At 32.3% G+C, this 17,393-nt stretch overlaps 2 protein-coding genes across 2 annotated transcripts; both read left to right on the forward strand.

Moving 5' to 3' along the window:
• The first annotated feature begins 4,305 nt into the window (after nucleotides 1–4,305).
• On the forward strand, nucleotides 4,306–4,916 carry LOC123213456 (chaperone protein dnaJ 11, chloroplastic-like). Its single transcript, XM_044632892.1, has one exon. The coding sequence runs from the start codon at nucleotides 4,384–4,386 to the stop codon at nucleotides 4,726–4,728; it is 345 nt and encodes a 114-aa protein (XP_044488827.1). The 5' UTR covers nucleotides 4,306–4,383; the 3' UTR covers nucleotides 4,729–4,916.
• Nucleotides 4,917–10,523: 5,607 nt separating this feature from the next.
• Nucleotides 10,524–12,826, forward strand: LOC123215079. The gene has a single exon (XM_044635137.1). It carries the CDS (start codon nucleotides 10,758–10,760, stop codon nucleotides 12,708–12,710), a length of 1,953 nt encoding a protein of 650 aa, XP_044491072.1. The 5' UTR covers nucleotides 10,524–10,757; the 3' UTR covers nucleotides 12,711–12,826.
• The last annotated feature ends 4,567 nt before the right edge of the window (nucleotides 12,827–17,393 follow it).

Below are 17,393 nucleotides of genomic sequence, written 5' to 3' on the forward strand. Positions count from 1 at the left end.
CCTTTGAACAAACACATTAAATGCGATGAAACTAGCAAGAAAGAATTAAACATAAGGATTACCCTTTAAATTCATGTATCATCTCAAATCATTTGACATAAAACATTATAGTATCGTCCATTAACAGATGAAATGATACGATCTAAACAAACTTATAAAAGAATTGCAAATTGAGAGAGAGAAAAAGCAGTTAGAGAGAGAAAGATTTGAGTTCAAAGACTAAGAAAGAACATTAAAATAACATTCATTTTTATCAAACGAATTATCTTGTTACGCCTATTTTTGAAATATTCGTCCTATGTGGCATAACTAACATCATGCCCATTACACTTGTGATTTCATTATTTCATTAACATCTAAAAAACAACAGTGTCATCTCCTTATGCAACTAAAAATGAAATAAATCATTTTGGTGTCGTTGACTGTTACAAAACATTAATTGTCATTTCATCTTCACCTTGTCAATTCGTATTCCCATCAATATCCTTTCCTTTGAAGACCTTGTCCTTGAGGGGAAAACAAGGATAACACCTCAATTCCTCTACAAATTCCCAGGTTGCTTCCTCTAGCTACATGTCTTGCCATTGGATTAAGAGTTGTGCAACTACGATGTTTTGTCTCTTCACCATTCGCTTATGCAGTATAGCTACCAAAGCATGGTCTGAAGTGATGAATGTTCGAGGAATGGTCATTGACACCCAAATGGAAACATGCACTAGCTTTAACTAAGATACATGAAATACATTATGTATCTCAATATCATCCAAAAGCTATAGTTTGTGGTGTCAACAATTTGGAAATGGCCAAAATATTTGGCCTATAGTTTTAAGTTCCCTTGATGCATGGATGTCTATTAGTGAGGTTGTAATTTTATATACACCCATTTTCCAATTTGAAACTTTCTCTCTATTTTCCTCTTGTATGTGAATGACTTTATCCTATTTTGTGCCTTCAACAAATGCTGCTTCAAAAGTTATAACATTGCCCTATGAGTATGGAGGAAGGTGTTTACTACTTCTGCCTTGAAGTCATTAGAAAAATACAACACATGGAAAAGGGAAACATAACCATAGAATGCCTCAAATAGGGACACTTGAATGCTTGAGTGGAATGAAGTGTTATAGAAGAACTTTGCAAACGATAGCTAGTGGAACCAAGTATGTGACATATCTTCAGCCATTCAACTTAGGTAATTCTTGAGACACCTATTGACTACTTATCTCTAGCCATTGATTTAAGGATGGTAAGCTATTGAAAGCTACAAAACCACTCCTTGTAATTTAAAAAGTTCATGCCAAAACTTGTTTCTGAATGTTGGCCTTTGATAATTAGTTATGGTGTAAGTGAAACACCCCCTCCAAATGCACATTCTCTGAAGAGATTATAATTCAAAGAGACGTGCCAACTAGAACTAATCAAAACCATACAACTCTTTCAATCAACATGAACAACTTAATAAATGAAGCGTGTAAGCATTGAGCCCCTCGAATAAGGCCATAATTGTCTAAAGGAAATATGTACACATTACTAGTAAAAGTTTGTCCATGTGTCTTCCATGCAAACTTCTCACACCTAAACTTGCATTGAAGTTCTTGTCCATTGGCCACTACCACCTTAGTACCATCCACTGACTTAAGGGGACACCCTAATTTATTAGTTATGATTGTTTTGTTTATTAGATTGTAAGTGTTGGTTGAACCAGGGTGAGAATGAGTCTCTGTTTGTGAAAATGGCTTGTGTAAGGTACATTAGGTATAGGTTTGAGTTATCGTTTTATAGTAGCTATGATGTTCTCTTATAACTTGGCCAGTTAGTATGCTTCAACCAATGTTTTTGGCTTGACCATCCTCACGGGTATCTATAACACATAAATAAATCCTCCTAAAACAAGGATTCCTCCTTTGGAATTACTAAATGGAATAGACATTCAAATCTTTGAAACGACCATTCCTCCTAAAATCTAATTTGTCTATATTAATATGAATGACCATTTATGTCTTTGAAATGGGTGTTCCTTTGTAATCTGGTCTACATTGATAAACAATTGTTCTTGTCCTTAAAACAAGTGTTCTAATGCAATATCTACATACCTAAATATCATTTAGTACAATCGTTTTTATCCTTAAAATGGGTTTTTTTTTTTTTGCAATTGTTTATATGTATATATCATTTCTCTTTTCCTACGAATCTAATCACAAACTTTGTACTATAATATTTACCTAATGGTCGATTAATCACACCTACATCACTTTCTACCATTCATACGCTTACATCAATTACATTTAAACAACACAATCTAATAAGCATAAAACAGCATAATTTCCATCATCATCCTCAAACCAATGAACCCCCAAATCAAAATCATAATAAAACTAATCAAAGTACTCAACATATATTCAAATAATGTCATTTGATCCTTATAAGACGTCAATAGAATCATATTCACTATAATATATGCCTCCAAATAGATTTGCTCTTAATAACTAAGATTGGGTTTTCTTGCCTTCATCCATCAAAGGTTGGAAAGGGGTTATCTCCAAAAGAAATTGACCTCTCCTTAGAAGGGAGAAGGTCATTTTTCTTATCTTCGTCATATCTACAACTCTTTCTTAAATGATTTCCCTTTCTTCAAAAACATTATTTTCTAGAAACTAATAATGGTTGTCATTCATTTGACTTGCTAGGAAAACATTTACACGGCCAAGCTTGCTGAGCAAGTCAAGCATTACGAGGGGATGGTCGAGTTCATAAAAAAAGTTTTCAACTCCACTGATAAATTTGACGAGCTTACTCTAGAGGAGCGTAACCTCCTTTTAGTGGCCTACAAGAGCCTTATAGGCACCCATAAAACCTTGTGATTTATTGTTTCAACCATTGAATAGAAAAATGAGAATTGTGGAAACAAAGGCCATGTGCCTACAATTTGAGATTACTATTCTAAGATTGAGTCTTTTGCAACTTGCAATGAGATCTTGTGGTGAGAAAGTGTGATTACTTAAGTTCCTTCACCCATTTAAAAATATAATAAAATTATATGTACCCACTTTAGATATATAAATATGTATACACTTATATATATCATTACATAATTAGGTGATTTTGAATTAAAAATAAAATAACACTCAATCATTTGATAACACATATAAATGTGTATACAATTGTATATCCAAAATGAGTATATATAGGATTGTTTAAAAATATACAAGTATTAGAATATTTGTACTTAACATAAAGTTAAAAGGTGGGATGCATCAGCATAAGGCATTTTATTATTAAATCAAGCAATGAACAAATGGAGAAAAACCACTTATCACAATCCCTCCAAAAGTCCTGCCCAATGGAGTGAATGAAATAAACAACACAAAAAGCCTATCCATATTGTAACAAGACGCTGACGCAGCTCCAGACCCCATCAATTCACACAGATCAAATCTGGATGAGCACTTCCACTCACATATTTAGATATTCTCCCTATATAGTCCCACTCATATGACTTGCTAGGAAAACATTTACACGGCCAAGCTTGCTGAGCAAGTCGAGCATTACGAGGGGATGGTCGAGTTCATGAAAAAAGTTTCCAACTCTACTGATAAATTTGACGAGCTCACTCTAGAGGAGTGTGACCTCCTTTTAGTGGCTTACAAGAGTCTTATAGGCACCCATAAAACCTTGTGATTTATTGTTTCAGCCATTGAATAGAAAAATGAGAATTGTGGAAACAAAGGCCATGTGCCTACAATTTGAGATTACTATTCTAAGATTGAGACCAAGTCGTTTGCGACTTGCAATGAGATCTCGCAATGGGAAAGTGTAATTACTTAAGTTCCTTCAACCATTTAAAAATATAATAAAATTATGTGTACCCATTTTAGGTATATAAATATGCATACACTCATATATATTATTATATAATTTGGTGATTTTGAATTAAGAATAAAATAACACTCAATCATTTGATAACACATATAAATATGTATACAGTTATATATTCAAAATGAGTATATATAAAATTGTTTAAAAATATACAACTATTAGAATGTTTGTACTTAAAGTTAAAGGTGGGATGCATCAGCATAAGGTATTTTATTATTAAATCAAGCAATGAACAAATGGAGAAAAACCACTCATCACAATCCCTCCAAAAGTCCTGCCTTAATGGGAGTGAATGAAATAAACAACACAAAAAGCCTATCCATATTGTAACAACACGCTGACTCAGCTCCAGACCCCATCAATTCAGACAGATCAAATCTGGATGAGCATTTCCACTCACATATTTAGATATTCTCCCTATATAAACTTACTCATATGCCCCTCTTCTTAGCCATCTCAAAAGCTCCCTATTAATCCCTCGACAATATCTGTCTCTTCAATCAACTGCTAATGGCTTCCTCTTCTTCTTCTTTGTACGAGGTTCTGGGTATCTCAATGAGCGCAAGTGGCCACGAAATCAAGGCTGCGTACAGGAGGCTGGCCAGAATGTGTCACCCCGACGTGGTGGCCATGAACCAAAAGGAAATGTCTACAACGGAGTTTATGAAAATCCATGCTGCTTATTCTACTTTATCTGACCCTGATAAAAGAGCCAACTATGACAGAGACCTCTTCCAGCGGAGACACCCTGTTGGGTTTTCTTCCGCCCTTTCTTCAGCTGCAATGGCGTCCATCTCTAGCTTTTCCGGTGGTTACAATTACAAGGGAAATTGGGAGACTGACCAGTGCTGGTAGATTAATCTATAAATGTAGTTCCTGTAACTTGTTAATTATGTAGTCAATTTAGTATCTTCAGCCATATTTTTGCTCGGGCTTGTGTTAAGAGTTGCAGGGATGTTCATGGACAAGTTATTTTCAATCTTCATGTCCTTTGTACCATCTTTTTTCTCTTCTTTATGAGTGGATAAGTCCTGTTTTCTATATATTCTGCGATGTGGTCATTTGTTTAAGCTATCAATCATCGTTCAAAATACAACTCATCAAAGCAGGGAAATGTCGTTTTATCCGGCCTTGTCTGAAAAGATAAACAAGGGGACAAATTTCAAACGTTTGCAGCGGCGAACAGCCGATGCCAAGTAAAACAAAATAGTACTGCTGGTATTGGTGGAGCCATGTCAAGCTGGAACCGACTCAGAATAGCCCATCATAGGACTAAAAATTGAGAATTACTAAAGGAGTTATTTTGAGAGATTTTAGATACAGTTTATTTTCTCATGAATGAAGAAACCAAAATATCTTGTAAAATTGTGTTTGAAAAAGACATTTAAAAAAACTGCCAATAGAAAAAAAAATTATTATCATTTGAAAGGGGGAAGTCAATTGGGGAACTCCACATGGACATAGCTAAAATTTCGGGGAGTTGTTGCAAATTTATATTCCAATGTCATTGGCGGTGAGCTATTTTTCAAAGTGTCTCATTCTCTTGCAAGTCGATTCTGTTGTTTGAGTTGCAAGATTCTTTACAGAGAAGCAGCCAATGCCGGACTCAGAGCGGAATTTTGATGAATAATAATATGCGTTAGTTGAATTCTTTAATAACCAAAAAATCATCCTCCGTTGTAAGAACAAAACAAATCATTGATAATGATAATTCATTGGGCCACAGTGAATTTTCTGACATATAAATTTGATGGTTTTCATGAAACTGTTGGTTGAAACTTGAAACCGCAGGCGGTGTTGTCAGGTGACACTTGTTGATGCAAAGATCCCAAGGTGTTCAACTAAATGCCACAATGAAGATGACGATTGGTCGACACGCCGGCAACATTCGGCCACGTTAAAGCAAGTAAATTTACAACAACTGGCTTAAAAAGCAAGATTGTTTCCTGGGTTCTTTCAAGAATGAATTAATATTTATGAAATTAATTTTCAAAATATTTTTTTTTAATTGGGTCAACCGATTATAACATTATTTTCAGAATGTATTAATAGTAGCTGACGAAGGCTAAAGACTAACACCAAAGGGCCATCAATTCACACCAAGGGGACACTACTAAATATGATATCTTGGAAGATACGGTGTCTATTCAAAAGGGGCCAAAATACATCTAAAGAGGGATGATCATTAGAAAGTTTATACGAACATAAAAGATGATATTAAATATAAACCACCATTAATTATGAAACTTCTACTTTCAACAGAAAGTAATAATATTAATCGGAGGAGATTTTCAATTTCGATCAATTTCCTAACTATCATTTAGTTAATCGCTATAGTGTAGATATAGATATTTTGATTATCAAACTAAATTACATTAAAACTTTATCTCTTATTTCTTTTATTTTCTGAAATTTATTTTTATTAATATCCATATCATATAATAGTAGACACACCATTATTTTTTTATATTCCAATCATTTCTATCTTAATCTATATTAAACAAAATTTTAAATTACACACATTAATTGATTATAAAAAATCGTATCAACATTTGTTATGATAATCTAGTGGTTCCTATTGTTCTTAATAGTGGGTAATGTTCTTATAAAATTGAACACATTTTGTTATTAGATAATGTCAACTAATTGTTCATTGTGTCTATACAAAGAAGTTCTTTGAACTCCAAAATTCTAAATAATAATGAAATAACACTTTCTTTCACGATGTGATTATAATTAAATAGTATAGAGTATGACTCTAGTTAGATATAAATAAAATCGCAAGAGTTGCATGGATTTTTTTTTATATATAATTTATTCTTCATTTGGAATCAAGTGGTTGTATTGCCCTACCACTCACTAAAAGGTTAGCCCCTTTTTAAAGATTCTCAAATTATTTATTTATTTTTTTCTAATAGTAGTGCATAAGTTTATAGATATTAATTTTTTTAAATATATACCTATCACTTATTTGCTCACAATTATCATTCTTCTTCCAAAAAATTAGGCATCTTATCCACAATAAAAAAGTCTTAATAGCGAAAAAAATGTAATAACAGATTTCAATTATTTGTTATCAGTCAAAAAATTTACTTGAAGAATCAATTTTAAATATTTATATCTTTTATAAAACTGTTTTTAAAGGATGATAAAACTCAAAATAAAAAAGGGAAAAAAGTTAATATTACAAAATTAAAATAATAGACTGGAATTATGGGAATCAAGAAGAAAATGAATTTTTTTTTTTTTAAAAGTTGGATTCATGGGTTCTTCTAGAATCAGAAAAATAATTTTTGTGATTTTTTTTTTCATAAGGTCAACTCTATTATGATAATTTAGTAGTTGATCTTGATGGTGGTGATGGCTAAAGTCTAAAGAGTTGTTTAATAATGACTAGTGTTCTTATAAAGACATAAGAAAATAACCGACTTTTTAATAAGATTATAATTAAATAAATAGTATATAGTATGAATTTAGTTATATAGAAAATAAATACTAATATAACTTAATAAAATGGTGACAACAAGGCCTCTGGCCTGTACATGCTTAAATGGGGCCATGGTGGACCCTGGCTGAAGTTTTGGACTTGATTAGAAGTCAGCCCAACCCAAGCCCAGTGATCTAACTAGAAGCATTTATGAAAGCTTAAATCTAACAAGTACATAGGAAAAAGAAGACTTATCTTAAATTGACGCTCTCACTGTCACTCTTGTAAAGTGGTTCAATTTGTGGTATAAGTATTGGAAAAAGATTCTTCTGATGGGAAAAAGATTCTTCTGATGTTGATCGATCGGTCGAACAATGATGAATTGTCTTTATCCAGTAGAAGAGACAAAGATGACGAATCGTCTTCGTCTCTCCATCAAACGAAGAGGGTTTATCTTTATCCAATGATGCTTTCATGATTGAAAGGTCGACGATGAGAGAAGGTCATGGTGAGATGGCTAGGTGTGGCGAAAACTGTAAGACTTTGGCATGGCGAAAACTGTAAGACTTTGGCAAGAAAATTAAAATTTTTAATTTATATTCACATCATATGTAACAATAGTAATGTAAAATTTACATGTTATTTCAAGAAATAAAACATAGAAACATGTAAACTACCTTATACCTTGTAATTTGACTTGAAGTTTTGAAGCTTGAATCACTAAAATAAGTGATCTCTTGACTTGCACCCTTCAAGAAAAAAAAATGGAGAAAAATGGATGCTTTCCCGGCAAAAGAAGAATAAGAAGAGAAAATTATAATATTTTTCTACATTTCTCTCTCTTTTATTAAACTAAAACTTGATATTTATCAAGTTAAAACATGTGTTCAATTCTCATTGGTTGATAATTAAGACTAAATTAGAATTTAACACATGTTGAATAATTTGTGCCCAAAATTATTCATTCTAACTTTCTAAACAATTTAAAAGTGTAAAATGACAATTTCACCCCCTTTTCGAATCTTATTCGAAAAATACTATTTTTATTCGCGAAAAGTGCTAGCCAATCATGGATAAATATTTTCAGCTTCATAACACCATTTTCTTCCTTAAAATATGGGTGTGACCTTCAAGGTTCATAGTGACATAGTCGAGGGTCTCATCTCGGACGATACGTTTCATTATATCATTGTATAACTCAAAATTGTCGTTAACCGATATACTTCATTTTCCGCTATAAAACGAAGTTCCCACTGATCATGTGGTGTCATCTAGCAATGTCCCATGACCCCTACATCACAATGAAGTACAAGTTTCACATAATGTCAAATGAACATTTCTTACTCACACTTACCATGTAGTTCAATCTCTCCGTCATTACATTCTGATTAAACTTAGATTTATGGAATGTCAAAATCTAATATTTAATCTTTTCGAATATCAAGTTATACCTCAGAATGTGTCACATCGAAACTCTTTTCATGTGGATTTTTATCTACACCAGCCAATGTCCTAGATTTTCATGTTTTTCGATATTCGTATGGGAACTCGGGAGCAGTCGAGCTGACGGATCCCTGTATGATCATCACTTGTCCTCTCGCTCAAGCAACATATGATCAAAGTGGCTTTTGAACGAAACATGATTAGCCTCGTGGTATACACCATATGAACCATATGTTCCAAAACGAAACACGACCGTGATATCTCAAGTCAAAGGATTTATACACTAGTATGATTTACGATGTATCATTGACTACATATTAATGCTCATGTGATCATCGTTCAGTGGTCACATTTGATAAACAATATAATATAATAACCTTTGATCAGTTCTCTAACCATCAAATGGTTCAATTGTTTGCCCATGTGTATATCCATCATATCTAATATCATTCATTGATATACTGTGGTGATATAGCACACACCCACTATGCAATACTATTGCCCAAACAGATTGTCTATGCTGGGAACGATTTGATAACGTTTATTAAAACTCATCGGGACTTTTCACATGTCGTATGCATGTAGCTAACATGGATGTAATATACAATTACAACATAGATATAAAAGTGACACAGAAAATATGTGAAGTATTATTAATAATGTATATGCAAGATATACAACCTTTGAAACTAACAAAGCGATTGGTTTTTAGAACATATTCTAACAAAAACATTCTCTGATCTCTAGAAAAAAAAAAAAAAAAAACTTAGAGGAAAAAGCGAATTTTTCAAAACATAATCCTGAGGAGAAATTGTTATTTTTTTTTTTAAATTAAGGGGATAAAATAATATAAATTTTTAGGTTTTAGTGATAAAATAATAATTTTACTTTTATTTCTAATAAAAATGAGTTTACAGGTAAGTATTTAGGTTTTTTATCTTTTACAGATATATAATCGTTTTTGCATTAAAACTTAAGCGAGAAATAGTCCTTCAACGTAGTTTAACATATTATCAAAATATACACATAATCTATCATAATTTTACTTTTAAATTTTTGTAACCTCTCCAGAAGTACCATAAGACTAATAACCTAACAAGGAGTATAATAATATACTGCAATTAGACTGGTCACCTAATAACAAGGAGTATAAGAACACATCACAATCAGACTAATTACCAGGGTAAGATAATCGTAATTATACAATAATCATACCAATAATGTGAATATTATTTATTGTCAAATGTATAGCCAACCAACAGTACATGTTTTATTCCTTTAACAGTTTTACCTACATAAAAATATTTATAATTGCAATTAGTTGGCAAGTGAAACTCTAGAGATGACAATGGGTCAGACTGATCTTGGGTAGTCCATCGAACCTACGTATCAGGTCGAGTTGAGAAATGTTATTTGACAACCTTCATATCAGGCTAATTCAACCAAAACTCAACATCTGAGACATGACCAGAGCTTCCCAACGTCTCGATTCATTAAATTATAATTTTTTAATTAATATTTTATTTTTTTAACCAGTGAGGGCCGTACCAAATGTTCAGAGCTCGTGACCTGGCCTCTTCTGACACTTCTATGTAACCCAATCGGAAAATTAAGGCGTTTAGGTCTTTTTATTTTTGTTTTTTTAAGTTTTATTGTAATAGAAACGCTCTTGATTTTAGGACCAAACATTTCACTGCCTATATATAACATAAAGAAGAATGGTAGTCATGGTACGCATGAAAATTGCAGAAACTATCGTTCCACCCTTAAACTCTTGCAAAACTAATCTTCACCCCTTTCTCTCTCATTTCACTGCCGGAGCCGCCAGCCACCGCACCGCAACACCTTTGCACACCAGCTAAGTGTTATGAAAACACAATTTAAATCCCATACGACCCCTTAAACATTAAAAGTTTTGCCGCCTGAATCTACGAACGAAGAGGACATATTCATCATTTGCAGCCAAGCCCGTCTCTCTTTTTGGTTTATTTTTAATCTTAGTCCGCATTGGGCCATGGCGGACCTTGTGAAAGAATTGGCCGTGCCAATTCAGTTGGCAGACCTTATTGTGAAGGCGGCAAATGAGGCATATTCCTTTAAACAAGATTGTCAAGAGCTAAGGTGCAAGGCCGAGAAGCTGGCGGCCCTTTTACGCCAAGTTGCACGCACAAGCAACGTGCCTTACCAGCGTCCAACGTTGAGAATAGCTCATGAAACGGAACAAGTTCTTGAGAAAACCTTAGCTTTAGTTGTAAAGTGTCACGCAAATGGAATCTTGAAAAGGATTTTCACTATTATCCCAGCTGCAGCATTTCAAAAATCATCAATGCAGCTTGAGAATTGTCTAGGAGACGTGTCGTGGCTATGCCGAGTATCGGCATCAGAAGAGGATCAAGATGATGAGTATCTTGGTCTTCCTCCAATTGCAGCCAATGAACCAATCCTGTGTCTCATATGGGAACAAATTTCCATTCTTCATACGGGTTCCTTGGAAGAAAAATCTGATGGTGCCGCTTCATTGGTTTCGTTGGCTCGCGACAATGATCGATATGGGAAGTTGATTATAGAGGAAGGTGGAGTACCTCCTTTATTGAAACTAGCTAAAGAAGGAGGCAAAGAGGGTCAAGAGAATGCTGTAAGGGCAATAGGCTTGCTGGGACGTGACGCTGAAAGCGTCGAACACATTGTGAATGCTGGTGTGTGCGCAGTGTTTGCGAAAATCCTCAAAGACGGTCACATGAAGGTTCAATCTGTGGTGGCTTGGGCGGTGTCAGAATTGGTTGGAAATCATCGAAAATGTCAAGAACATTTTGCGCAGAATAATATTGTTCGATTTCTTGTTAGTCATCTGGCGTTTGAGACTGTTCAAGAACATAGTAAGTACAGCATTGCAACTAAAAAACAACAAATGTCATCGATTCATTCAGTTTTGATAGCTAGTAATACTAGCCCAAATCCGAACGATCAGAGGACGGCACAATATAGCGAAGAAAGTAGTAGCAAGGTAGCTCATCCTCTGGGGAACCAAGCTCCTAATGCAATGGCCAATATGGTTGACAACATGGCTCAAAGAGGCAAACTTCAACAACCACCGCATCCACCAAATCAACGCCAACAAACTAATGATGGCAGGAGAAATAGCAGCACAACGAAGCGTAATCATCAACACCAAGGACAAGTTTCATTAGCAGTTACAAGAGAAAGCGAAAGTCCCGCTCTTAAAGCAGAGATGAAGGCAATGGCTGCCAGAGCCCTTTGGCAGCTCTCAAAGGAAAGTCTTAATATATGCCGTAGCTTAACAGAATCAAGAGCCCTTTTATGTTTTGCACTGTTGTTAGAGAATGGTCATGAAGATATTCAATCATATTCAGCTATGGCATTGGTGGAAATCACAGCTGTAGCTGAGAAGCATCCTGACTTGAGACGCACAGCTTTCAAGCCCACCTATCCAGCTGCTAAAGCTGTTGTTGAAAAATTGTTGCACGTAATAGAAAAGGCCGATTCAGACCTCCTGATTCCTTGCATTAAGTCCATTGGGAGCCTCGCGAGGACCTTTCGAGCCTCAGAGACAAGGGTTATCAAACCATTGGTGAAGCTGCTTGATGAAAGTGAACCTGAGGTTGCAATGGAGGCCTCAATAGCTCTTAACAAGTTTACAACAACTCAGAATTACCTCTGTGATGTTCACTCGAAAACCGTTATCAGTGCAGGAGGCGCCAAGCATTTGATTCAATTGGTTTACTTCGGAGAACAAATGGTTCAAATTCCTGCATTGATGCTTCTATGCTATGTTGCAATAAACGTTCCTGATAGCGAGACACTTGCAGAAGAAGAGGTGCTAATAGTACTTGAGTGGTCGTTAAAGCAGGCACATTTGATTGCAGAACCCTCACTAGAATACCTATTACCGGAAGCAAATAGTCGGCTGAAACTCTATCAATCCAGGGGAACAAGAGGGTTCCATTGAATAGGCCCTGTAACAATACATCATTATGATTCATACAAACAATTTTTGTACTGCTAGTTCGTTTTCTCCACTCCCATAAGATGTATATAAATGTAACATTGTTGCGGTGACAATCACTGTCTTCTTCCATCAGTAAGATTTCTAACCTGGTTTATTAGTTCTCCAGCTTATTATCCAATCTATTAGTCTGTGAATCTGGAAAGCAAATTTTGAGGTACTATCCAGAAATTGTAAAATATATATTCATGGTATATTTTGATGGAGACAAGAAGCAGATTCTTCAATGACAATTATATGATTAAGCAAGTGTTGGAATTTTTTGTCATTTGGGTTATCATTAATAATAATTATGGTTTATTAAAATCAAATAATTGAATAGTTCAATCACAATTTATCGATAGTATCAGTGTAAAATTTAAAATTTAAAATTTATTAGACATTTGATAAAGTAACTAATAATTTACTATATATTAAATAGGTTCTTTACTAAAACTCTAACACTAAATTTTATCTATTGAAAGTAAAAGTTGTTATTCCAAGAGGTTTTTAAAATAAAATACCGATTACTTTAATACAGGTAAATTTTAGAAAACTGAAAAATTCATAAAACATGGCATATCAAGTATTCTTATAACCGTATGAATTTTTAATATTGTATTTTATACTATGTACATAGATCATACAAATTATATAGAGTATAATTTTTCTTTGTAAAATTATCTTACATGTCGTATCAGATTAGATTATGGAATCTAGCATTTTGGAATTGAAAATTCAAATTTAGGGTATTAGGGTTTAATTCAATTTTGAAATTAAGATTCCTAAATAACTAATTAAACTCTAAAATAAAAGTTCAAAAACCCTTAATCTAGTGTTTTCAAGAATGAATTTCAGCCCAGAGCGTTCAATTTGGCATTCAAGGTCGTTTTTCAGCCAAAATAAGACTTTGTAAGGCATCTATGCGACTACCTTTCTCTCATGAGTTGTGCTAAAATTGAAGATGTTTAGGTCAACGTTAGTATAAACTATGTCATTCCTCGTCAGTCAAAACCACCATAGATGATGGATTTAGGCAGAATATAAGTTATCAAAGTTATAAGATAATATATTATTTATATATTCAATCGTATACTTAAAGTTGTAAATCGGTAAAGAAATTGCCCTAATGATAACTAGTAAATCTTGAAAAGGATTGATTGATTTTTACATTAGACTTTCGGCCGGGGACCAAGTTAGCATGACCCGGAATTCAGATTATAGGGCCCAATTCAGATTTATCAATGCGTAACTTGTTGGTGTGGGCCTAGAGTGGGCCAATAGCTTTTCCGATTTGTGCCTTCCCCAATTCCATTAATGATACACCAATCTTGGCATTCTGGTAGCTACAGCAAGGTGCTTTTCTTTTCAAAACCACCATTTCAAAATCATCATGCAATTTAAAAAAATAATTCTTTTGAGAAGGTTTCAGTTACCAAAAAAGGAAATTTTGAATGTAAGTATTTCCATTTCGGGCGTGGGGGCAGTGGCACTTGAAGAAGGTGAAAATTACTAGAAGATTATTTATTTATATCTAAAGGGAGAAACAGTATAACAAAACTATACGTAGTTATTTTAAATATATAAATAGATATATATTTGATATATATCATTAAATAATTAAATGATTTTGAATTAAAGATAAAATAATATTCAATCATATAATAACACATCTTATATATATTCAAAAATGAATATACATAATATTGTTTGAAACAGGAAAAGGAAAAGGCAAAGGCAAGGGCAATTAAATCAACAACTTGGTGTAAAAGAAAGAATCTTTACTGAAATGAAGTGTTGACTGCCCAGTTAAGCGTTTGCTCAAATGAAAATAATTTCTATCTTTCTTTTTTTGCTCTGTAAATTAAATTCGACCTCTCACTTTACAACCAGTGATGGAGACACTCAATCTGATCCATCAACTTTATCTTCATCGGGAATTATTTTTCACCTCAAAACTGTTAGTTAATTACAGGGGTAAATAACTAAAAATAGTCCTATTGGAGGGGGTTTAAAAAAATTAGGTACTATTATAGGGATCATATGACATTAACCAAACCTAGATTTCTTATAAACATACCCTCACCTTTAATCTTTCAACCAAACTTTAATTTAAAATGAAATTCCATCTATGGGGTATTTTGAAATTTTACAATATATAATTAAATATATTTTTTATCTTAAATAATTTATTTATAAATTATATATATTGTTGTTCTGGTTGGATATGAACAACAATAGATGAGAATGGAAGGTAACTTAATAAATTATGTTGACAGTATATATAAAATATGATGAAAATCTAACCAAAAATATTGTACAAGGGATCGATCAGATTATTAAGTGAAGAGCAATATTATAAATATATATAATATGTATATTCAATGATATATAATTATATAATTTAAAACTATACAATCATATAGTGACATATCATTATTTATATATAAAATTATACATATAGTTTTATTATTAAGTAAATGTCTATATATCAACTATAGACGGAATCATATCCATATAACCATTGGATCAAAAAAATACCATCAATGAAATGCTTTAAGACCATAAATACTCGCCATGATATTGATGAGAATGATTTTGTGAATGTGTATGAGATTAAGTTATTTTCATATACAGATGATTCGGTATTTGAACTAAGAGAAAACGTTTTCACCTAAAGTGCCTTCTAAATATGGTAATGAAATAAATTAATAGTATCAAACATACGAGAAACAATATCATCTAAATGTAATTAATTTTCACGTATCATTTAAAATTGTGACTGATCTATCAATATTTATTGTCATTGATCAAAATATAATATTTTAATATCGGATAGAGTTATCATTGATAATTATATATATGTGTATGTGTATTAGGTATAAAAAGGCAAAACAATTATTTCTAATAAAATCAAACTAAATTCATTAATTGAAACTTAATAAATAAAAACTTATCTGGCCTCATATTAATTAAATTTGATTTAGATTTAGGATGAAAGGATAGGGTAATGTCAAGGCTCCTCTAACTAGACACAATAGTGATCATGTGGGTCAAATTTAATGCAATTTATTGTGTTTATGGACCATGTTATGTCATGACTCATCAATTGATGGGTTATATCAACCCACAGACATGACAAGGCCTATGGCATAGCTCAAGAACTTTTCAATTATTTGTATTTTTGCAAGTCCACCAATCATTTTATATATATTTTTTAATTTTTTATTATTTTTTTATGTCCTGCCGAGCTGACCTAGAAATCAGACCTTAAGACTTTCGATACGGTTTTTTTTTAATTATTATTATTATTATATAATACTTTGTTTGACCGGTCTACCAAACTTTTCATTTTTAATTTTACCTATTTTTCTTAAACCTGTTGATTTCCTCAGAAAGGAAACGCCTTCTTGCAGACTGGACAGGTGAGTCTTTTTGTCAGCTTTTTCTTTTCTATAGGGGGGCCCGATTGCCAGTCCTCATACACACATGTCTTCATAGGATTTTTTTATTCGTTAAATTAAAAGGTCTCGACGCTGATCTCCCCAAATTGCCCCTGATTGCTGGGAAGATATTTTCATTACACAGTAAAGGGTATTATTATGCTGCCGCGTTTGAAACTCTTATTTTCCCAAAGTCCTTTTCAGAAAGTGCTTTTTTTTGGCACACGTTCTTTAGGAGGGAATTCCAACACGTCCCTTAGGTTTAGTAAAATTACACAGACACCCAATGACATAAGAGAAAAGAAGAAAGATAAAAAAGAAAGGAAAATAAACGGCTAAGAAAGGGGAAGAAAAAAAAAAAGAAGGTGATTTATACACTTAATGACTCATTTTTTTTGGATCAAACTTTAGATGGGAAAAAGTGACTCGCTTTCTTTTTCAAGGCCAAATAAAAATTTTGACCAGACTTTGATGAAATAATAACAATAAAATAAAGTTACGGGTATTTATTTTTAGTCTATAAACATATATATATTTATATATATTATTATATAATTAAATAAATTTAAATTAATAATAAAATAATATTTAATTATATAATATCATATATAAATATATATATTTATATATCAAAATTAATATGTATACATTTTTTATCTTTTGAAAATTTTATTTTTTTACTCATTTATCAAAGTTACACATAGAATACTTTTTTCACTTTATACTATATATAATAAGGTTAATATCAATTACACCCCCAACAACACAAACAAATTTTTTCATGTTAACAATTTTAATTTTTCTTTTTTCCTTATCATCTTCCTTTTTTAGATATTGATTTTTTAATTGTAATTGCAAAACAATAAAATTATACGTACACACTTTTGATATATAATTTAAGTATACAGATAATATATATTATATAATTAAATAATTTTAAATTAAAAATAAAATAATACCTAATCATATGATAACATATTATTTGTGTATCTTTATTATGTATTGAAAATATGTACATATAGTATTGCTCATTGCAAAATACACCTCTCAATTTTGGATGTTCTATGTATTTTATTTCATAATCTTGATTCAAAAAGTAACTTGCACATTTGTACGTTTTATTTTGAATATTTTATATTATATTTTGTCAATATGAAATTTCTAACAGTAAATGTATAATATAACAAATTTTTAACCATTTTAA

This window comes from Mangifera indica, chromosome 4, assembly GCF_011075055.1.
Source record: "Mangifera indica cultivar Alphonso chromosome 4, CATAS_Mindica_2.1, whole genome shotgun sequence".
In the NCBI taxonomy this organism is placed as follows: Eukaryota; Viridiplantae; Streptophyta; class Magnoliopsida; order Sapindales; family Anacardiaceae; genus Mangifera; species Mangifera indica.

Excerpts from the sequence above, each read along its gene's own strand:
- LOC123215079 (XM_044635137.1), top strand. The coding sequence starts at position 10,758 with ATGGCGGACCTTGTGAAAGAATTGGCCGTGCCAATTCAGTTGGCAGAC.
- LOC123213456 (XM_044632892.1), top strand. The coding sequence starts at position 4,384 with ATGGCTTCCTCTTCTTCTTCTTTGTACGAGGTTCTGGGTATCTCAATG.